The following is a 23,606-nucleotide window of genomic DNA, read 5'->3' as shown; positions in this document are numbered from 1 at the left end:
ACATTAGTAGACGTTGTGGTCACCAAGTGAACTTTCCTACTAAGTTCATTAGCTACCTGATTTTGCTTTCCAACCTTATACTTCAAAACAAAATTGTATTCTTTTAGAAAATCATTTATCATGCCTTCCTTTTATCTTCTATTGGGAGTTAAGGTGTTTCAATGCTTCATGGTCTGAATACAACACAAACTCCCATTGGATAAGATAAAGCCTTCAAAAACTTCAAGGCCTATACAATGGCATAAAACTAAACATCATAAGTGGAATACTTCCTTCTAAAATCATTGCGTTTCTCACTAAAGTAGGCAACTAAACGACCTTCTTGGCTAAGGATACCTCCAATCCCAACATGTGATGCATTACACTCAACTTCAAAGAGCTTGTTAAAATCTGGTGAAGCTAGTACTAGATTGTTGGTCACCCTTATCTTTAGCTCTTGAAAGCTTTTCTTATCTGTAGGAGTCTAAGTAAATTCACCTCCTTTTAAGCATTCAGTAATGGGTGCTGCAATAGTGCTAAAATTCTTTATTAACCAATGATAAAATGTTGCTTGCCCATGGAAACTATGAATTTTAGTTAAGGTTTTTGGTGTTAATCACTGTTGAATAGCTTAAATCTTTTCTTGATCCACTTCAATCCCCTTAGATGAAACAACATACCCCAAAAACACCAACCAATCTGCTATAAAATTACACTATTACAAATTTATATATAGTTGAATTTGTCTTAAGACTTATAAGACTACTCTCAAGTATTCTAAGTGGCTATCATGATCTTTGTTGTGGATGAGTATGTCATCAAAATAAATTACTATGAACTTCCCTATAAATGGCCTCAAAACTTGGCACATGAACCTCATAAAGGTACTAGGAGCATTAGATAATCTAAATGGCATAACCAGCCATTCATAAAGATCTTCCTTAGTCTTGAATGTAGTTTTCTACTCATCCCCCTCTCAAATATGAATATGATGATACCCACTCTTCAAATCCAACTTTGAAAAGACTAGTGAACCAGCCAATGTGTCTAACATGCCGTCAAGATGAGTCATGGGAAACTTATATTTAACTATTGTCTTATTAATAGCATAACTGTCAACACATATATGGCAACTATCATCTTTCTTTGGCGTGAGCAAAGCTGGTATAGCACATGGGCTTAAGCTCTCATGAATTAGTCCCTTATTCAACAACTCTTTTACTTGTCTTTAGAAATCCTCATGCTCCTTAAGGCTCATTGTATAGTGGGGTAAGTTAGGCAATGTTGCTTCTGGCATTAAATCTATATGATGTTGTACATCTCTTAGGAGGGGAAGGCCATTGGGTAATTCCTCAAGCATCACATCAGCATATTTATGAAGTAGCTTCTTCTGCATCCAAATTTTCATCTTCTTGAGCCAATTTATTTGAGATGAAGAGAGTAGTGGTTGGTTTTGTTTCCTTCTTTGGAAATGAATCAAGTTGCATTGGTTTAAGAGTTATCTTCTTATTGTCTTTCACAAAGTTGTATGTGTTTTTGTCCCCATAATGAATGGTCTTATGGTCATATTGCAATTGGTGTCCCAAAAGAATATGGCATACATCCATTGAGATAATATCACACCATACTAATTCTTTAAGTGTATTACCAATAGAGAAATTAACTAAGCATTTAGAATAAAATCTTACCTCCTTTCCTTTGTTGAACCATATAATGCGATATGGTCAAGGGTGTTGAACAGTCTTGAGCTGCAACTTATCCACCATCTTTTGAGAAACAAGATTCTCACTACTCCTTCTATCAACAATAAGGTTACACAACTTTCCACCAGCATAACGTGTTTGAAAGATATTCTTTCTCAACCGGTCCCCTGGTAGTGGTTCTTAAGGTGCAACCATGGATTGTCGTATCATTAGAGCTTCACTGTCAATGTCCCCATCCATTTTTTCTTCTTCTAAAGCACTAGTTTCAATATTTTCAACCACTTGTCCATCCTTAACATGATCTATATCATCTTGTTGTTCATCAATGACTTCATCAAACAGATGTTACCCTTCAATCCTTCTCTTAGGACATTCATTTGAATAATGTCCCAACTCCATACACCTGAAACATCTAATAGTAGACTACCCTTGACTACTCTTTGTTGCGCTTGAGGTCCCTTGAACTGTACGTTGTGTTTGGTTGATCACATGACCCTTACCAGCCCCAACACTTTTCAACCTAATGATGAAGATGTACCTTGGAGAACACTTAGTTTTCTCCTCGAGCTCCAACTCAATTGAACTTCAACCTTCAGAGCTAATTGCTCTTTGTTAAGTTTCAAGTCCCTTGGAATGTAAGTCGTGTTTGGTTGAACACACAACCCTTACCAACCCCAACACTTTTCGACCTACTGATGAAGATGTACTTTGGACAATACTTAGTTTTCACCCCAAGATCCAACTTAATTGAACTTCAACCTTCAAAGCTAGCTAATATGCATCATTTACCTTATACGGGAATGTAGGCTGACTTGATCTTGTATTGGCAACCTCAAACCATTGATATATCTACTAATTTTTTATTATTTACTTTATGTCATATTACTCTGAAGATTTAATCTATCAAACTCTTTTGTGTACTCCTTTACACTCTTTTCTCATTGCCTTAAATTTTGTAACTTTTGGTAAAGAGTTTGCTCATAATGTAGTGGTAAGAATTGGGATTTCAGCTTCTCTTTCATTCTTCCCCAGGAATTATCCTTTCTTTTCCCCTTCCTTTCTTAGTCCCTTTGGTAATTTTTACACTAGTCCAAGGTTGTCCCACACATCTTTGTTGTTACAAGCTTCACTTTTCTTTCTTCATTCAATCATTTCCAATCAAAATAATTTTCAATGTTGTCTACATAGTCTAGAAACTCTTTAGGTTCCAAACTCACCATCAAACTTGATAATATGAAGTTTAACACAATGACCTCGATTAGATTGTAAAACTTGCACTATTTGGTCTTCCCATTGTTGGTTGTTATTCCTTTCATGACGATTACCTTCAAGCTGCTCAGTGTCTTCACTTGATTCATACTAACAATGGCGCCAGGGGGTTGTTCATCAACTCTAGGAGCTTGTCTTCATCTTCCTAGCCCCAAATCACTTGCTATGTCACCATCCTTAGTAACATTATGAGCTACAAGTTGAGCAAGATGCTTAATCTATTCTTGTGATCCTCTTATAACCTCTTGGAAAACCTCTAAAGTGACATGTTGTGGTCTTCTACCACCCCTACCATGTCCACCCTTGCAGCCATAATAATATAGCAAAACACAACAAAGATATGAGCTTGAAGAAAACCCAAGGAAAGGACTTGCTTTGATAACGCTTGATGTGGACAGAAAACAAATTACATACAACACTTCAAGTATACAACAATATGCAAAATAAATTCCAAGTTGAAAACAACAAAACAAGTTGGATTTTTAGGAATTTCAGACTTGAACTTGAAGCAAAACTCCTCTTGAAACAGTTTCACTATAGTAACAATCGCAACAAGTTGGCCTCCCATGTGGACACACAACGATAAATGGATTGGAAGGTGCCAAAATGGGTTGACTCCACAAAACTCAAGATCTCAATACTTGAAAACACTAGTTGGGCTGAGCTACAAGTCAAACAAGAGAGAAAGAACCAAAAAGAACCCTACAAAAACAACCCCTTTTTCTTTTAAAAGACTCAACGGGTTGCTAGAGAAGCCAATTAAAAATATTTACAAATGAGACCCAAGAATGTTTCCCTTTAATAATCAATTCATTAAGAACAAAGCTAACATCAAACAAACTCCCAAAAGATAACTTTTTTACAGAAAAGACCCAAAAGACCAAAACCCAATAGATATGCACCCAACTACCCCTAACCAGAATCTAACTTATAAAATGACAAAAATACCACTAGTTCCAAACTATCAACAAAGCTACCCAAAAATGACAATTTGGGATCCAACTACAAAAAATGCAAAATAGAATACATTCGCATTTTTCCATTTTTTCTTATTTGTTTTTTAGCTTCATCAATCACATAGGGAGGTCCTCAAATTAGTGTTCATAGCAGGTTCATTGCACTTCATATGAAATCAATTTTTCTGTACAAACTTTCTTTCGTCCTAGTAATAATGAGTCTTTAAAAAATAACAGAAAAAACTAAGATTAACAATGTTCTCTACCATAGTCATGATATGTGGTTTTCATGCCATAGTTTTTCGTTGTATAATATGCATCATTATATTTGTTAGACAGTTTTGTATGCCCTTAGCTTCAATCAAAATTATGTACATTATGAATTTATTGTAAATGAATAAAGTACACATTTGATTCATGTTCCTGTGGTGTGTTTCTATGTAATACCCTTAAATTGGACACTTAATGAGATTTGTGTTAATTTAGAATGTTCACAGCCATTAAGTAAGTCTGGGGAGATTTATCCTGCCAAGACTGACACTGGTGTGCGGCCAACTGTTGGGGTGGCTTGTTTCAGCTACCAGGGTGAGACCCGAAGCACATGCAGTGTAGGATTAAGATCTGATCTTGATTCTGCCGCCGCCATCACCTTCAGTTCAATCTCCAGTTCTTGGGAGAAATCAAGATCTGATCTTGATTCCAATCTTTTGGGAAGAGATTGGATGCTGCTGTACTCACAAGCCGTCCAGTTGATTCTTGCGAAGGGTCAAGTTCTTTTGGAAGAACATTGCTGATTCTGCTCCATCCTGCACTGTGCCATCTTCAGTGGAAGCAGATTTTGGATCCTTCCTTGGGTGTGAACACCTCCATTGGGAGATATTGCTTCTCTGTATCAGGTACATCCTCCCTCCTACTCCTTTTGGTTCAGATCTGGTTTGGTTCTTGATTCAAGATTGATCCTTGAAAAACATGTTTTTCTAAATATAGAGAATTCGATTCCCTGCAAAGATGGGAGAAATTTTTGAAATTCGCCCTTTCCATTCCGCAAGACTTGGGCGTCCATGTGATGGATATCCCATCCCTTCAACATTTGCAGAAAATGGAACTTGATTATGCTCAGTTGTACCCAAAAATGCACCATAAAAAGGATGTCCCTGAATCTAGGGTGTTTCTTTATATTTATGGTAAAAGGTGTCCTTATGAGTGGTGGAGCAACATTTCCTCCAACACATATACTTCAAAGTTGAAACACAAAACATACAAATAAATGCCAGAAATATGAAAATATATATATATATATATGAAAAAATAGAAAGTGGAAATAGAAAAGTCAAATGTATTATATGATTAATTAATTATGAGTTCTTATAGGAGAACCGATGGTGAATAAGAAATGTGGGGCTACCTCCAACTGCTTGTTTCCCTAAAGAACAATAATTTACAGTCAAAGTCCCCATTCTTAATGCAACTTTCATGTTCTTTAGTTAGTAGTTATGCTAAATTTGGATTAACCGTGCATGATATAAACCTCCTCACACACTAGCTATCTCCTCAACCTCAACCTCTGTTTGTTTAGCGGAGCGAGAAAGTGAAAGTGGGCAATTAGAGAAATGGGAAAGCTTATAGCCCTTGGTATATCACTCATCCTTGTTGTTGGTGTCGTTATCGGTACCGTTGTTGGTGTAAACAAAGGTAGGCATCCCAAGGATGACTTGTCTACAAAAGACATTACCAGCGGTAGTACATCAACGACAATGAAAAGCGTCAGCGCAATCTGTGCCTCCGCCTACTACGAGGATTCTTGCATTAAAACCCTTACCCCTATAGCCAAAAATGAAAGTGCTACCCCCCATGACTACCTCAAGGCTTCCTTTGAGGCCATCGTCGAGGAGGTGCAAGCAGCACTGGAAAAATTTGGTGTCATAGGCAAAGATGCCAATAGCTCCATCGATAAGATGGCAGTCGGGGATTGCAAGGAATTGATGCAATATGCCATTTCCGAGTTGCAATCCGCCATCTCCATGGTGAATGACCCTAAAAGGCACCCAGCAAGTGATCCTATTGCGGAGCTCAAGAATTGGTTGAGCGCTGTCGTGTCTTATGAAGAGACATGCACCGAGGGATTTGAACACCCAAAGCTAAAGAGTTCAATGGAGAACGGGCTCCTCAATGCCACTCAACTTACTGGCAATGCCCTCGCCATCGTCACCGAGTTGTCTGCGATACTCAGAGCCTTAAATATCCGCTTGGATACAAACATCAATTCTCGACGCCGACTTCTAGATGCACAAGGTTACCCTACTTGGTTTACACTAAAGGACCGTAAGCTTTTAGCTCTGCAAGGCAATGGACAGTTGACACCCAATGCAGTGGTAGCCAAGGATGGTAGTGGGCAATATAAGACGATTGCTGAAGCAATTGCCGCATGCCCCAAGAATAGCGTATCTAGATATGTTATCTATGTGAAAGCCGGGACCTATGATGAATACATTATAGTTACCAAAGGTCAAAATAATATTTTCATGTATGGAGATGGGCCAACGAGTACAATTGTCACCGGAAAGAAGAGCTACGCTACAGGCACCTCCACATTTCGAACTGCCTCATTTTGTATGTTGGACCTAATCAACCTAACATTCCTTTTCCTCTTGCTATTATTACTTGATTCTAACAAGTCTGTTATATAATTCTTTGTTCCTACTATAGCTGTTATTGGGGAAGGATTCATCGCCAAGTCGATGGGATTCGAAAACACAGCCGGTCCCCAAGGGCACCAAGCAGTAGCGCTTCGCGTCCAAGGTGATAGGGCGGCTTTCTTCAATTGCAAAATGGATGGATACCAAGACACCTTGTATGTCCAAGCCTTTCGCCAATTCTATCAGAACTGTGTCGTTTCCGGCACCATTGACTTCATATTCGGTAACGCGAAAGCAGTGATGCAAGACTGTCGAATCATCGTTAGAAGGCCTATGGACAACCAGCAAAATACAGTAACAGCACAAGGGAAGAAATTCCCGGATGAGGAAACTGGTATTGTGATCCAAAACTGCGATATCGTCCCAGATCAACAGCTCTCCGTTGATAAGTTAAAGATCCCTTCATTCTTGGGCCGCCCATGGCAAAAATATGCAACGACAATTATCATGGAATCTGCCATTGGTGATTTCATAAGACCTGAAGGGTGGATGCCATGGAATGGCACCTTTGCACTCGATACTTTGTTATATGCTGAGTATAACAACCGTGGTCCAGGTGCTAATACCGCCCAAAGGGTCAAATGGAAGGGTTTCAAGGTCATTAGCGATAGGAATGAGGCTCTTCGTTTTACTGCTGGACCATTCCTTCTTGGGAACGAGTGGTTGAAAGACACCGGAGCGCCTTTCATTCTTGGATTGAAGTACTAATCCAAGTAGCTATTACTTGACAAAAGGCAACAGACAGGAGTAGAATGAGATGTTGGAAATACAATTTCCTTTTGCTCATTTAAAGCCAATCTGTATCTTTTCTTAGTTTCTTCAATAAAGTGAGATTTTTGTTTGAGGTAATCTTGTTGTTTCTAGTTTGTTTTTTTTTTTTTTTTTTTTTATCTAATCTAAAGGTTACATTGTAGGGTATTCACTTGGTGAGTAAGACTCATAACGGGAGATCTAAATCATTCCATTTTTTGTAAACCTAGAAAGTCCCAATGGACTTTGGACTTCGGCAATTAACTTTATGATTGGCACATAGACCGTTAATAGTTAAGTATCAACTATTAGGGTGAGACTTCGAGCGGCCATGTAGGTCCGCATCTTATGCACATTGATTTTTTTCCAACTGGGTTTTATTCATCATAGGGTTTATTAATTAAACACTATTAATCAATTTTGAATCACTAAGATGCAAAGAATTTTTTATCCTGTTGGACATACGGGATCCTGAGGGTTGTAGTATCATGACCGGTCACCCTTGACATACTATGAGTGACATCACTTTGAAATTGAGATGACATACCCTGTCTATTGGGAGGTTGGAAATAAGATTGCAGTTCTGAGATACTAATGAATTTGTTCCGTTAAATAGGAAGAGAGTGTTACTGCCTGGCGGTTGGTGTGAGTCCATTATAAATGGACCAGGTGCAATCCAATCCAATGAATTTTTTTGGACCATTTTGGATCGATCCAATTCAATGTCTGGACTGTCCAATCTGTTCAAATTCATTTTGATTTAAATTGATTCGATTCAAATCCGGTCCATTGATACCTATATTCTTATTGTAGGACTGAGATGTAAGGCTAGATAAGAGGGTGGTCTCTTTGAAGGACGAAGGAGAGCCTCCAAAGGGTGCGAAGGTCTCTTGGTATGGGACTAGGAGAAGAAGATGAGAGAGTTATGGATTACAGGGTATTAGTAGCTAAGATATTGAGAATTTCGATGCCCCTTGACGTGGGGAGGACCCTCTATTTATGAAGAAGATCCCGAGATCCTAAAAGGTAGGAGACCAGGATCTTTGTTCCGTATTGGGGAAGGGAATATATTGTTTGCTGGCAATTATTAGGTACACTATTGGGCATCACCACGTGTCTCATGAAGATATTCTCGATGATCAATTTTCTTTATCCTCAAAATCTCTCATTATTTACGTGTGCTACTACTCTCCCACGTGCCACAACTAATCTTACGTGGAAACGATGATGTCATTATCCGAAGGTTAGTATTTGTTAATGCCTCATGGCGATTTATAAAGTGCTTCATCATAATGGGCTTGCGTGTGTTTGGGTACATACAAGCCTCGCCATGGCTCGGCCCATTGTCCTCCCTAGACCCGCTTCCTGGAGTCAGATTATGAGTCGTGGGTTTATCGTGGTATCATCTAATGTGCTGTAAGTCCATCGCAGCTTGGGGTAATTGTAGGTGATTTATGAGCGATTTTGTGGTATTACTCTACTGTTAGAGTATTCATAGGGAGTTTGCATGAGCTATACATGTCTATATTAGGCCCCCTGTTTATCAATAAGTGGGAACTTGTCGATAAGCACGTTGTCCTTCTTTTGTCTTTCCGTTTTTGTGCTGGCATTGGGTCTGGTATTTCTACTTGTTTTGAGATTTTGTGTGAATCGTGTGCTCCCTGGTAATTAATGATGACCTAAGATTTAGCCCCCCTATCTTTTGGTGATTTGATTTCTGATGGTAGTCGGTGCTGCTTGTGTGATCTAGCTCCCCACTCTCTTTTACTAATGTCAAGAAGAAAATTATCAAAAGACAATTAAATCAATTGCTGATTTTATATCTGTGGGGAAAAAGATGTTGGGCTGTCGTACCAAGGTGTATATGGTGGCTAAGCTGCAGTCTCAATCATCATAGCCCTCGATTTGGATGTAAGAAGTGACACGTGTGGTGTTGAGCTTTGAGAGTTTAAGCGATGGCGTTGGGTAAATAATTGAATCTTGGTAAGTGTTGCGCAGCGTCCTGTCTCCTTTTGAGTCCCATTTATGAGTTGTACCGTGTCGTCGTCCGCAATGATTCATTTGACGTGCTTGTTCAGCTCCGTTTTCACTGGGCCGTGATAGTTTATAAAAGGGTGTCTTATGCCATACTCCACGGCGTTGTCTGAGCCCGGTTCGCGCTTTCCATTTTGAGTGTTCATTCGTTATATTTCTACGTTCCAAAGTTAACAATGGCCTTTGTTCGTCACGACGCTCATTGGTTGTCAATGAATCAATGGGTTCTAATTCACCATCTTTGGTAGGGTTAGCGCTTACATTAGAATATGCTGCGGTCCGTGAAACGCTCGTGCGGCATTGCGAAGAGAATGCAATAGCCCCTTTGGGGTACAAAGTCGTTAATGGGTCTCCTGTTCGGGGTGTGCGTCCAGGGGACTGGTTTTTAGTAACGCGGGAAGTAGTGAACTTGGCACAGTCGATTGTCTGGTTTGGTTGGCTGCCTCTAGTCGAGCTACTTGCTGTCATCATGAGTTCGGCATTGAACACGCTTGCGGTTGTGATGTTCGAGATAATGAACCTCCCCCACGATTGGATTTTGTGGAATGTTCTAGCGCAATGGTTGAAGACCTGCGAGAGCCTTTCTGCGGTTGGATTTCATGTCGCAGAAGTTGAGAACCGCATCATTCACTTGGCACATGTGTTTGGAGGGCAGGTCTGGGCGATTCTACATTAGTTTATGGGCGGTCTTTGGCAAACGTGCACCGTCGTATAGAGGCCGCGGAAGCAAGGCGAGCTGCTGCGGCCAGGGATCTCATGGATATTGAGGAACAGTGTGCTCATTAGTGTCGCATGGTTGCAGAGTGCGAGGCATAGATCGACGAGCTAACAATATATGCGGCTCGGGAACCTCTGCTTGGGGGTATAGAAGCAGTGTGGGACGAATGGGCTGCATTGTAAATTTGTATTATATGTTTTTGGGTTTTTTTTTTTTGTTTTGATAATGTACACCGATTTTGAATGAAACCAAAGGAAGCATTGTATTTAGTGCTACTAACATGTGATCAGTCGTGTTGTGTGTGTACCGTTTCTTGGTGGTTTGTGGTGAGCTCTGACATGGGGTGAAGCCATTATCATTGTCTAGCCTCGTCGGCCGCTCTGTGTACGGTAGTCATGCCGCTAGTTGTTGTCAAACTACCAGTAGTGCGTGGGTAGTAGGTTTTCATGTGTGACAGATGAATTAGTATTGTGTATGTCCTTTTGTCGAGTGCATGCAATCCGATTGCGCGTCGTCGTGTGACAAGCTGCTAGGAAAAGGATTTTCTTTGCGAAGAAAATCCTCATTTCGCCTGATACTGGCTTACTGTTTGTCATTATTCGGGGTTTACTGCGATTTGGTCGCACGTGTGGGTTGGATTTGAAATGAAGCAGTACCCTTTAGAGGGTGGGTGTATCTTCCCTATAAGGTCTACCCCCAAGTGTGGAAAGGCCAGGGCGTGATAACAGGGTGCAGAGCGTTGGCAGGCCTGTGGATCCTTTCTCCGTGGATCTGGCACTTGTGACACTGGCATACATACCGCTGCGTATCTTCCATCATATTTGGCCAATAGAAGCCGAGGTGTAGGATATGGTTATACAGGACAAACTAGCCTTGATGGGTTGCTGGTTCGGAGCTATGGGCCCTTTCCAATATGTCATCTACACTACAAGAAATATAATTTTTAGCGACGGTTTTTCTAGCACCAGACAAAAAAATGGTTGCGAAAAATCATTTATAGCAACCGAATATTTTGTCCGTCTCTATATGTTCGGTTCTCGTATATATTTTGGCTTTAAGTCTTTAACGTATTTTCTTGAGACGGTTTTAAAACCAACGGTTGCAATACATATTTCGCTTTTCCGGAAAGAATATGGAACCGTGGCTATTTTGCTTTATGCGGGTATTTTGCTTTTCATCACTTAACAAAAGAAAATAGCGAAAACGAAAACCTTGCCCGTCCGCGCGTTTCTCTTGCTTGCACCTCCCTCTTTCTGCTTTTCTTTCCCTCCTCCTATCTATCTCTATTCTCTGTTTTTCCTTCTTGGTTCATTATCGTTCGTGCTCGCTGGTGGTCGATGTTCAAGGAGTAAGGGCTTCTTTTCGTTTGGTTAGCTGGGAGGAGTTGATTATAATCAATTAAAGGGATGCCGGCTTGGATAGGTAGAATATACTTGAAAACCCTTGGGCTTCCACTGGTCTTTCTCTCTTCAAATAAAAAACTACGGTGAGTTTCTCTCTCTCTCTCTCTCCATGGCTGCAAGGCTTTCTTGTTTTTGAATTTCTTTTCTATTCGTTCGGCACAAGCTCCACCTACAACTCCCAAGGTTTGCATCATCTTCGTTTTTTCTTCTCTGTTTTGTTCTTCTTTCTTCTTTTTTTATTAGCTGTGCAAGTTCAAGAGTATTATCAATATTGATAATAATGCTTACCAATTCCAAAAACAGGTCTCCATAGCAGATGGTTGATCCCTCTAGTGTATATCACAGTACAAGGCTGGACAACCCCAACAACAGTACTATCAATATTGACTATAACCTCCCTAAAAGGTCCATTTCCTAGAATCTGAGTAAGATTAATGGAAATCAATTCCTTAACTCTCCACAACCACCTTAAATTACAATTTTAACATTAACATGCAGGGCAAGTCTGAGTAAGAAAGCTGAAATTGAATCTTCAATCAAAATTGAGACTAAAGGTGAATTACCAAAACCAGAAAGTAAAACGACTCCTCATGGGAAATGGTTGAGCAATGCTAAGCATACAAATTTGTTTTCTTTCCACCCTTTACCATAATATTCCAAATGTGTGGTGTAAGCAGCTGCAATTGATTGAAATGGGTATAAGTGAGGAAAAAAGACAATGTTTATATAGAATGTGATGAAAATTGTGGACCCATAAAGAGTTTAAATTTCCCTGGTGCTAGTCCTATCCCATACCCTACATAATAACAATATATGAAGTGAAAATAATGACTAGTGCTATCCTATCCTTAAGATTATTTACTTATATTGATTATTGTGAATTTATAGGATTGATTATATTCATAAAGCATTTTGTGCGGGATTTGTGGAATCTAGGTTGCTTTGGAAAAGGATGTAAGTAACAACTTCATTGTTTAATTTGCTTATTCTTTTGGCTATCTTTTCTAATATTGGAATGCCATGGAATGTGCTATGGACATGCTTTATATGATATTGGAGTGCTATGGATATGCTAACCGGCATGGTGAGGAGTTTTAGGGGATTAAATAAATCCACCACATAGATGCGTGCAGTTTTTGTTTTTCTTTCTAATTCTAATGTTAATATGCTTTACATGGTCATGAAGAATATGCTAATCCATGTGGGTTAATTTTAATGTTTATAAGATTTATTGATATTGGAGTGCCATGGGTTATTTATTTTTTAAAATTCTGATGGTTTTCCTACCATTAAATTGGTGAAAGTCTCCATAAATGTCATTATTGATGTATTGTACAGGTTTTCCTACCATTAATAATGGTTTGATAGTTTTCAAAACATTACTAAGTTGTACAGGTTTCTCTATCTTTCTCTTCCTCTCCCTATCTTTCTTTCAAACCAAATACAACTTGGCTTGCATTGAAATAAAATAGTTTTAAAATATGAATTAAATTTGGGTTCATTTGGGTTCATTTGGGCTACAGTTAGAATCGGAATCGGAATCTGTTGGAATCAAAATCAGAATGGTCTATCCCCATATTTTGTTTGGCTCAAATTTAAACTGTCCACCAGTATCTGGCAAGCCAAGGACATCAGCTTGTCCAAACTAGCCATGGGGAGAGAATATTACAACATTGAAAATTGTAGGAAGCCTACCAAAGAACCATGTTTAGTGGGTCTGGTGCCTGGAGGACCTCTGAGAGTGATCTCATTGTCTCTTTTACAATTTCTGCATTGTCACCCCATCCTTTCTCAAAACCTCATTCAGAAAGTCTGAAAGGTACAAAAGATTTTTGATCAGTGAAGAAGAAAGTTTTATTAATTCAAGGAGAGGATTTTAGTACATCTGGTTCAGATATCACAAGCACCCAAATACACAAGATTTTTTTTTATCAATAAGAGGATATTTTATTAAATCTAACCTTAAGTATTACAATAAGGTAGGAACTTTCTCCATCCCAAGGTGTTCCAATTCCGCAATCTAGTGCAGAAAGCTGAAGCTAATTCTCATTTCTGAAAGGTGTTCCAATTCCGGTCGGGCCAGTTGGAGATTGAGTATTTGACAATCTAACTGCACTACAAGAAGACTCCACTTTCTTTTGAAAGCAGTATGGCTTCTTTATACCACAAAAGTTGGATTACAGGGGACCAAATCAAAACTAGGGATGTTTAAATGATTCTCTCTCTCTCTCTCACCCACACCCACACACAGACAGAGATAGATATTGTCGGACCAGGACCAGTGTGATACGAGCAAAGATAGAGAAGATTGACTTAAATTAGTGAAGCCCCCAGACTTTTACCTTTTGGTGACCCCTTTAATCACCTTTCCAAGACATTTGTTAGCACAGAAGCACTCCCCAAAGCCCAAACCCATACAAATCAAAACTCTACTCTCGCTTATGCTGTAGCCTCTAGTCAATCGCTTCTTCCCAAACCCAAAGCTGTTTTCCGTTGAAAATTGGGGACATTGTGGTCCTCCTGTCTTCACAAACAAAGCTAGTTAGGCCCAAATTCTCACTGTTACAAGCTACGCATTTTATTATTAAAATCCATCTCAACCATGTATTGAATGAAATAGACAAATGGTATTGGTTGACCCCAAAATGATACTGACCAAATGATTATAAGCTTAATAGGTTATAATTGGTGCTACGACCCCCTTATACAAATAATACGGAAATAACCCATTGGATTCATTTGACCTTTCCTTGGCCAGCAATGTGCTTTTTCACTTCTATGTTACATGACCTTTCCTTGGCCCATAACCAATTTCCCACAGTCCACCCCTAATTCACAGAAATTCTACTTATATAGGACAAACACACAATCTCTTCAATAGGTATACCTTCATAGATCCCTAAAGTCTATATGGGCTTCAATTAAACTATCCCAGAAGCTGAACTCAAACCTATCACAGCGCTCTTGTTCTTGCTCAAAAACAAAGTTGTTAGACTTGGACTGTTCATAGAATTCATTTTGGTGATTGGGTCACTAGTAGAATATTTTGATCATTCAGTTCATCCATTTCACTTGTTCAAATAGAAAATGTAAAAAAGAAATAAAAATAAAAATAAAATTTCAGGCTACAAGGTATAGTGTTGCACTCTCCACTCACATGGACCTCAGGAATTAAAACCTTTTGCAAATATTTTGTAACCATAATATATATGTATATCTCTATATAAATATATTTTGCAAAAAAATAATTTCAACGGTTGAAATCAATTGCCGGCAGTTTAGGTTTCCATCAGAGAGAGTGCATCCCTGATCATTCACTTTGTCCGACAAAGGGAATGATCCTGTCTCTATGATCACCCACTCAGATGAATTCTCGGACTGTCCCAACATACCCAGGTTTTGACCCCCTCTAAGGATCTCACTGATTAGCACATTAAAGACAACCCAATCCGACACCTAGCACAGTATCATAATCGAGTCTAGGGGTCAGGTGTAACATTCCAGTTTTGCCCATCTATCTCCAAGGTCCAGGGCATTACTAGAGTTCTAGTTCAGTTCAGGGTTTCAAGAAAACCCACACTACGTGTACCTCAAGTCTCACCCTAGTAGCTGAGACAAGCCACCCCAACCAACTTGGCAGCACATTAGTGTTTGCCTTGGCAAGATAAATCTCCCTAGATCTATCCAACGACTGTGAAGATTCTAAACTAACATGAGTCTCATATGTGTCCAGTCTAAGGGCATACACTATCTAACAGCTCCTACTTGCACTTAGGTCTAATCGGGTACAAGTCGAAGTCCTATGCGTTCCACGTGTTTTTCAAATACTTTCTGTGTTAGCGGCTTAGTCAATGGGTCTGCTACATTTTTCGCTGATGCTACCTTTTGAATCTGGACATCCCCTCTTCCAACTATCTCCCACAGTACATGGTACTTCCTCTCGATGTTCTTCGACTTCGAGTGGGCTCGTGCTTCCTTAGCCTAAGCGATGGCTCCAGTGTTGTCACACAACAATGGAATGGGTGATGTGGTGGATGGAACTACTCCCAATTCTTGAATGAACTTCTTCATCCATACGACTTCTTTGGCAGATTCACTTGCGGCAATGTATTTGGCTTCGGTTGTGAAATCCGCCGTGGACCGCTATTTGCTGCTTTTTCAGCTAATAGCACACGATCCTATCGTGAAGATATAACTAGATGTAGACTTTCTATCATTTGGATCTGACTAGAAATCTGCATTAGTATACCCTTGGATTTGTAGTGAACTACCATCGAATACCAAACAAAACTCTTTTGTCATTCGAAGGTATTTTAGTATGTTTTTCACAACGGTCAAATACTGATGAGACTAAAAAGTACCCTATTTTTATCCCCTAATATTCAATCTTTTACATCAAATTAGCACTTAAATGGACTCATTACTCTTGTATTTCAATTCAGGGCAAGAAAGAAGGCAATTGGAAGAAAACAGGGCAATTCGGATGATTTTGCACAGTTTCGGCAACAGTCAGTAATCTGGGAATAACTCTCAATTCCGGACTCCGAATTGAACAATTCAAGAGACATCAGAAAGATGAAAGAAAAACCCACAACTTTTATGTTTTCGGTTTTAAAAGGATCGGTCCGCATCGAATACGAAACCGGGCCCGAAGTCGGAGCAAGTTTGCAGCCATGCCCATTTCACAGCTGAAGCCCAACTTGCAGAAGAGCCTTGTAGCAGCCCAAGTTTTAAAGCAGCCAAACTCGAATTCAAGAGCTTAGAGTCCCAATTTCGAATGTAACCTCCAGAAAGAGAGTCTTATTAGATTTAAATTCTTGAATGTAATCCTATAAAGATAAGAAGATTGGATTAGATCACTAGATAAGAGACAGGATAGGATTAAGTTCAAAATAGATCAGGACTTTCTAATTTGGGGTTAATCTCCTAGGAGTTAGAGAGAGCCCCTCCTCCTAAAGCTATATAAAGGGGGTGGGGGTGGGCAGCTCTAGCATCACTTAATCCAAGGATCTAAGAGATCATCAAGCAACTCAAGCTATCAAGAGAGCAATTCGGCCATTGAGAAGCAAAGCATGGAGAATTCGAAGATCATGAGCAGCTAAGCTTTTCGTTTCTGGTTCAAAGGGGGAGGTTCGATTGTGCCATTGTGAGGTTCTGTATTTAATTTAAGATCTTGCTTTTTAATTCAAGTATTCATTGGTTCTTGTGCATATTTCCATTGGATGTTAATGTTAATTAGTTTGACAAACTGAATTAATGTTGATTTTCCTACTGCTATCCATAGTTCGGTGATCCGTAATTGTCACGAATAATGGTACAAGTAGCAATTAGGTTAATATTTTTCTGGGTCAATTGTTCGTGACAGCCTTTGACCAATGTATTGACATGTTTTAACCTAAAGGGAATCGATGGAACAGAATTCGATAATTGTAGCTATTTCAATTATTGTTATTTTGGTTTAACTGTTTTCACAAAGCTTAATGCTATCATTAGTGGATATGGAACGCTATCGTACCCAGTCGATTAGTGATAAGTGTTGATCGAATGTTGGGTTTGGTCAGTTGATTTTGGAAAACACAAGGTTTATTATGGCTATCCTAATAAATCTAAGGTTAAATTCTTGAATTGCAAGACCACCGAAGTCTGCTTAGGATCGATGGCTAATTAACTAAACCGAACCCTTGAACCAGAATTCGGTAAGACTGATTACTTCTTGTTAGTTGAATTTGCTATTGCTTTCTTGTTCTTTTAATTTCAGTTATTTAATTTTCCCACTCAGTGATAATATTCATTTGATTGAGAGATTACTGTTAGTTCCCTGTGGGATTCGACCTAGTATCACTTTTACTACAAATATTTTATTGTGGGACTAATACTAATTTTGAGGACTTCGACAACCCGTCAAATACTCCTGCCCTGGGTTAAATTGGTATCTGGTTACCACACTCACTACCTGAGAAATGTCAGGAGGAGTGCACAGTATGACATACATGATGCTCCCTACGGCTGAGGCATAGGGAACCTCTTTCATGCCCTCAATCTCTTCGGGAGTCTTGGGAGAAATGCCCCTAGAGAGAGTGACTCCATGCCTGAAAGGAACATTTCCTTTTTTGGAGTTCTCCGTGTATCTTTTGACTATTTTGTCAATGTAAGCAGACTGAGATAATCCTATTATCCTCTTCGATCCATCTCTATAGAGTCGAAGACCCAGTATGTAGGAGGCTTCTACAAGATCTTTCATGGAAAATTGCTGTGAAAGCCATACTTTCACCGTAGTTAACATTCCTACATCATTCCCAATGAGTAGAATGTCATCTACATATAGAACCAAGAACGTAACCTTATCACCACTAGTTTTCCTATAACATAGGGCTCATCCGAATTTTGCTCAAAGTCAAACTATTTGACAATAGAGTCAAACCGGATGTTCCAACTCCTAGAAGCTTGCTTAAGTCCATACATGGATCGGTTTAGTTTACATACCATGTGTTCTTGACTTGTAGCTATAAAACCTTGCGGTTGCTGCATATAGATATCTTCAACAAGATCTTCATTCAGGAACGTAGTTTTGACATCCATTTGCCAAATCTCGTAATCATGGTACGTTGCTACAGCTAGCAAGATCCTAATGGATTTAAGCATGGCCACGGGCGAAAATGTTCTCATAATCGATTCCTTCTTTCTGAGTGTACCCTTTTGCCACAAGACAAGCCTTGTAGGTCTCAACCTTACCATCGGGGCCCTTCTTCTTCTTATAGATCCATTTGCAACCAATTGCTTTTACCCCAAGGGGCGGATCTACCAGAGTCTAGACTCTATTGGTCTCCATTGAGTCCATCTCAGCTCTCATGGCATCTACCCACTTCAAGGAATCTATTTCCAACATAGCTTCCATATAAGTCACGGGATCTTCCTCACTGGTCGTGGTTTCCACCAAGTAACTTTCTTGGTCATAGCCGAAATGAACTAGAGGCCTAGAAACCCGGGTAGATCTCCTAGGTTGGTTATTTTCTGGAGCTGTGGGACATCTCCCACTACTCCTGGGCTCTCCTCATCAAGAACAACTTCCTGATGATGATTATCTAGGATGTAATCTTCTTCTAAGAAGTGGGCATTTCGATTGCAAAACACCTTTTGCACTTTTGGATCATAGAGTAAGTAACCCACAGAACCTTTGGGGTAGCCTATGAATAGGCAACGGCTGGTCTTGGATTCCAATTTGTCAGTACTTGTTCTTTTAACATGTGTCGGACAACCCCAAATCTTCAAGTGTCTGACACTTGGTTTTTTACCGGTCCAAAGTTCATAGGGAGTCTTCGGAACGGATTTGGTTGGAACCCGGTTCAACACGTATATCGCAGTCTCTGATGCGTAACACCAAAAGGATGTGGGTAACTCTAAGTGTACAAGAAGTGATCGGACCATATCCAATAAAGTCCGGTTCCTCGTTTTTAACACACCATTTAATTGTGGTGTAGCAAGAGGAGCTAGCTGTGATACTAACCCATTGTCCTTTAAGTAGTCCCTGAATTCGTCAGAGAGATACTCACCACCTCGATCTGATCGAAGGGTCTTAATTTCTCTCCCTAACTGTTTCTCGATCTCTTGTCTAAATTCTTTGAACTTTTCAAAAGATTCAGACTTATGTCTCATTAGGTATATGTAACCATCCGATGCCTTATCCTTCTTCTGCTTCTTAACTTTGTTATTTTTCTTCTGATCCTTCCCTTTAGCCTTGCGCTTTCTCTTGCTTGATTTGCCACTTTCGACAAGCATGGCTATCAGCTTATCCTTCTTAGTCAGTTCTTCAGCCCTCTGCAACATATTGCTGAGTTCCTGATGGCTAACATTTAGCTTATTCATTTTGTAGTTCATGGTAAACTGATTGAAGGAGGGAGGCAGGGAATTGAGGATAACAACAATTTTAGTATTATGGTCTAGCCTTGACCCAAGAGCCTCCAATTCATTAATATAACCTATCATCTTCAGACAATGGTCATGAACCTCTTGGTTCTTGGTCATCTGTGCGATCATAAACAACTTTAAGACATTCTGACGAGTAGAACGGTTCTGCTCCTCATACATAGTCTTTAGACTATCCAATATGTCTATGGACACTTTGATCTTATCGAATTGTCGCTGTATCGGATTATCCAAAGAGTCTATAATATAACACTGGGCAAGAGAAATTTAACAATTTTGTCAAAATTCTCGAACGTTAGGACCAACATAAGGTTACGGAACCAGTCAGCATAATTTGGGCCCTTAAGCTTGTTGTCGTCCAACAGTTTAGCGAATTGATCGTTTGCCATTTTTTATAAAGGGCAAAGCAAATATTAGTCCACAACCATATTTGATTCATGTTATCTACATAGATATGGCTTTTAATCTATGTTCCATTTTCATTTATTCATCTCTGAGATTTCCCTCCTATCTCAGTGACGGAGACTGCGAATTATGTCTCTGGAAATGTAGGAAATCACATAGGGTGCATGGAGCCAACTGTTTTAGTTGGCTAGTGAGTGCTCACCCATCATGTTCGTGAACACCAAGGTACCGTGAGAGAGTCTTCCATTTTAGGATAGGCCCCTCCCACATCGGTCTTTGATGCCCTTATCATCTCATGAAACATTCCAACAGATCCAACAACAAATGGATAACCCAATTTTATGGTGCGTTTCCTCATTACTGAAGGACCCATTTTCATGTTAATGATGAAAAGACTTTAGAGAGTTCATCATATGAATCTCCCTATCACATGCACTCATATTTCAATGAAGAGAATGAAATATTGCGCCCTATTTTAATTTAGGTCAAACCAAAGTGGCTCCCACTAACTTTCATAAAGCTAAATTTAGATGGGCCCTAAACGGCTAGGGTTCCGCACGGTTCCTCTTGGGGAGGAAGCTGGTGTGGGGTCCACCATGAAAGGAGATCATCCATTGATCTTAAGGACACCATGGCAATGATGTGCATTCAGCCATGGTGTGTGCAAGAGCCACTGTCAAATCAGCATGGGCCAAGTACTTATGGCCCATAAACATAGCACACCACAAATCCATACATCACATGCATGAAAAACAATAATTGATCCAATCAATTAAATAACTATAAAACCCATAATTAAAGCCCATATTAATTCATAATATTACTGATTAATATTATTTAGGTATATGGACTGAATTGCAAATAGCAGTTCGACCCATATAGCTTTTATGCTGAAATGGGCTAATGCAGTTTTAACATATTAAAACTGGGTTTTATAGATGTGAGCTGAATTGCATCTTGCAGTTAACCATCAACTCCTAGACCCATATGGAGAAATTTAGGGCTGATAATAGCCCCCATCGAACCACAGATTTGGTCCAACCAGTTTGGTTCAATCTGGTTTGAATGGGTCTAGGGTTTGATTTTTAATTCAAGAACATGATCTGAAATTAAATTACTGATACAAGAAAATCAAGAATCAGTAGGAGGGCTGTTTGTAGGACTACTACCCTACAAAACAAAAATTAGATCGCAGCATGCAGTTTCCAAAACTGCAAATCGTAGATGGCTGAACTCATATCTGCGAAAACTTCTCCTCTGCGCAATCTGCTTCAACTTTGAATGGAATAAAATAGAAAACCTATTTTCTTTTAATATTACATCAGAATTTAATTTCTATACATTCTGTCTAAAAATTAAAAATAATTAATTACAGACGAGGAATGAAAAAGAACAGTTGGTGCGCAGATTTCTTGTGCCATTAAAGAATTCGATCTCCACCGTACAAACAACCCATAAATCAAGAAAAATATGTAGAAAAATTCTAAATATAAATCAGATTTATAAAGATTTAATTTCAGATCAATCGCCCAAAAACTGGGAACCAATTTCCAAGAAAATGCTAACTGCACAAATCGGGTAGAACGCCTTCTGCCCATTTGCGTATGATGCAGCACGATCCGGGCACTCCTAACTGGCTGCTGACTGGCTCCTTGTTGGCAACGGACGGCACCTGAGAAGATGGAAAGAAGGATTCCCGGGGATTTACCTGGTGGGAATACTCCGAAGCTTAAGTCAGAACGTTGGGGAAGGAGAAAAAAGAGAGTGCGAAAGCTAAGTGTGTAGGTCGCACTTTATCAATGTGCTCGAGAGGTTAGCTCGCGAGCGAGTAAAGACTCAGGTTGAGGATATGAGAGTGCGGAAGTATTCAAAAGTCTGAGAGAGAGAGAGAGATCTTCTCCTTTGCCTCAAGGGCTTTTATAAGGGAGTTACTGTCAAATCGGGTGTAACCGCCACTGGGCCCCTGCTGCAGCCGTTACCTGCCAGGGCTGCGCAGGTGATCGTTGCAACGTACCTCTTGCTCGGATGAGTGACACGTCTTAAAGGGGCAGGCACGCTTCCACCTGCTGAGAGACGTGGGTGCAGACTGCCGAAAGGACAGGGGCTGCGCCATCAGTCGAGATATGTGGCATAGACTGATCGGTACTGTTTGTCAGGTAGTAGCTTCTAGAGAAACGTCCGTGCCGCTCACTCGCGAGCTACTTTGTAGCGAGCTTAGGAATACTTCTGGGTTACCCTTACTAAGGTTGCTCTCTGGGGTAACTTATCCGCTTGGGGGCTGGAGCGAGCTGGTTTCCCTAGCACGCGAGCTGAAGCAGTCTTGGAGTATCCCCTTCTGGGTAGCTCGGGGGACCCGGAGCTCGTGTTATAGCGAGCTCTTCCTACAGCGAACTATGATATAGCGAGCTACTTTATGGGCTCGTTATTTAGCCGTGATCAGGCTATGGTGCTGAGCTGTTGCCCGTGCTGAGTCAGGTCCACGTGTCATCGTTTCATAGGTCGGGTGAAATCATCCTCTATCAATTGCCCCCCACTCCTCGAGCTAAGAGTGTTGCCTTACCGCAAGGAGTTCATGAAGTATGATGGACTGATTTGACCGAAATTCAAACTTGATTGACTGCTCACATTAAATGCGTTCGCGAGAATCGAGAGATTTTTTGACCTTTCGTATTCCGAAAATGTGCTGAGGTGGCTCTTAACTCCGGATGTCGTGCAGCCATCGTTACCTCAATCATGGGAGATGTGCAACCAATCGCTTTTCGGTTTCAGAAGGCGTGCGGTCAGCACACCTGCGAACTGTCAGATCTACCTTAATCCGGGCTATTAATTCGAAGGTGCAGAGCCTATAAATAGGAGGGCCCTCTGGGTCTCACTTTCTCTCACGCCATCTTGCTGTCTTCGGATTCTGAGGTCGCACATCTGTCAAGTCTACTCGAGTTCCTCAGTTTTCTTCGTCCCGTCTTTTCCGGTGAGTCTCGATTACTCTCAATCATGTCTGGGTACCCGTACCATACTCACCACCGGGGCGGTGACCAGGATGATGATGCTCCCTCGGGCTCGGGGGGAGCTTGGGAACATGTCGTGGGGGCTCGGTAGACCTCCGGTGACGGGGCCTCCACTTCCTGGGGAAGGGAACCTGATACTTTTGGCCCTTCCTCCATGACAGCGGGGAGACTTAGGTCTCTAATAAACTATTTCCACCTTCCTAGGGACCTTGTCTACTGCCTTCCCACCGGTAACTTCTCGTGGGAGCATGGCCCCAACGAGATAGTCATCTACCAGGAGCAGCTCGAGGCTGGCCTGCGTCTCCCCTTGCACCCCTTGATAGTGGAGGTGCTACACCATTTTAACGCCACTATCGATTAGCTTCATCCCAACACCATTGGGAACATGGTTTGGACTATATCCTTGTGTTGTGAATACTGTCTTCCTTTGGACCTTGACATCTTTTCTGCTATTCTTTGTATAAAGAATGCCACCCCCGGGGCTCCACCAGAGAGGCGTCTTTACTACCTCTCCCCCCGTCGTGGCTATAAGCTCTTACATGAGCTACCGAATAAAATTCCCGCTTGGAAGCAGGATTATTTTTTGGTCCACAACCCCGAGGGATGGCCCTTCCCTACTTCTTGGAGGGGCGCTATCTAGGACTCCGGGGTCGAGCTGGTCTCTAAAACTGAAAAAACGATGCTGTCCTGGGCATCAGTAGGATTCCTCTGTTTGGACTACTTGACCGAGGAGAAGCTCGTGCAGGCCGGCCTGAGCCCGGGTCG

At 40.6% G+C, this 23,606-nt stretch overlaps 1 protein-coding gene and 1 long non-coding RNA gene across 3 annotated transcripts; both read left to right on the top strand.

Moving 5' to 3' along the window:
- Positions 1 to 5,456: 5,456 nt before the first annotated feature.
- LOC148800710 (putative pectinesterase/pectinesterase inhibitor 21) lies at positions 5,457 to 7,452 on the top strand. The gene is made up of 2 exons (XM_088903570.1): positions 5,457 to 6,517; positions 6,614 to 7,452. The coding sequence occupies exons 1-2, from the start codon at positions 5,518 to 5,520 to the stop codon at positions 7,309 to 7,311; spliced, it is 1,698 nt and encodes a 565-aa protein (XP_088759696.1). The 5' UTR covers positions 5,457 to 5,517; the 3' UTR covers positions 7,312 to 7,452.
- A 3,793-nt stretch (positions 7,453 to 11,245) lies between these two features.
- LOC148800709 (uncharacterized) lies at positions 11,246 to 16,860 on the top strand. Of its 2 annotated transcripts, XR_016085613.1 has the most exons (5): positions 11,246 to 11,591; positions 11,812 to 11,913; positions 12,007 to 12,062; positions 12,397 to 12,462; positions 15,951 to 16,859. It is a non-coding gene; the product is annotated as an uncharacterized LOC148800709 (long non-coding RNA). The 2 variants fall into 2 exon arrangements; XR_016085614.1 differs by having other exon boundaries at positions 11,246 to 11,913; positions 15,951 to 16,860.
- Positions 16,861 to 23,606: the final 6,746 nt, after the last annotated feature.

This window comes from Nelumbo nucifera, chromosome 4 (genome assembly GCF_055504915.1).
Source record: "Nelumbo nucifera cultivar China Antique chromosome 4, China Antique-T2T, whole genome shotgun sequence".
NCBI lineage: Eukaryota > Viridiplantae > Streptophyta > Magnoliopsida > Proteales > Nelumbonaceae > Nelumbo > Nelumbo nucifera.
Note: the sequence above shows the minus strand (reverse complement) of the source record. Positions and strands in the feature narration are given on the sequence as shown.

Coding starts and splice junctions, on each gene's coding strand:
- LOC148800710 (XM_088903570.1), top strand. CDS start 5,518: ATGGGAAAGCTTATAGCCCTTGGTATATCACTCATCCTTGTTGTTGGT. Junction 6,518..6,613: donor ATTTCGAACTGCCTCATTTT/GTATGTTGGACC, acceptor TTCCTACTATAG/CTGTTATTGGGGAAGGATTC.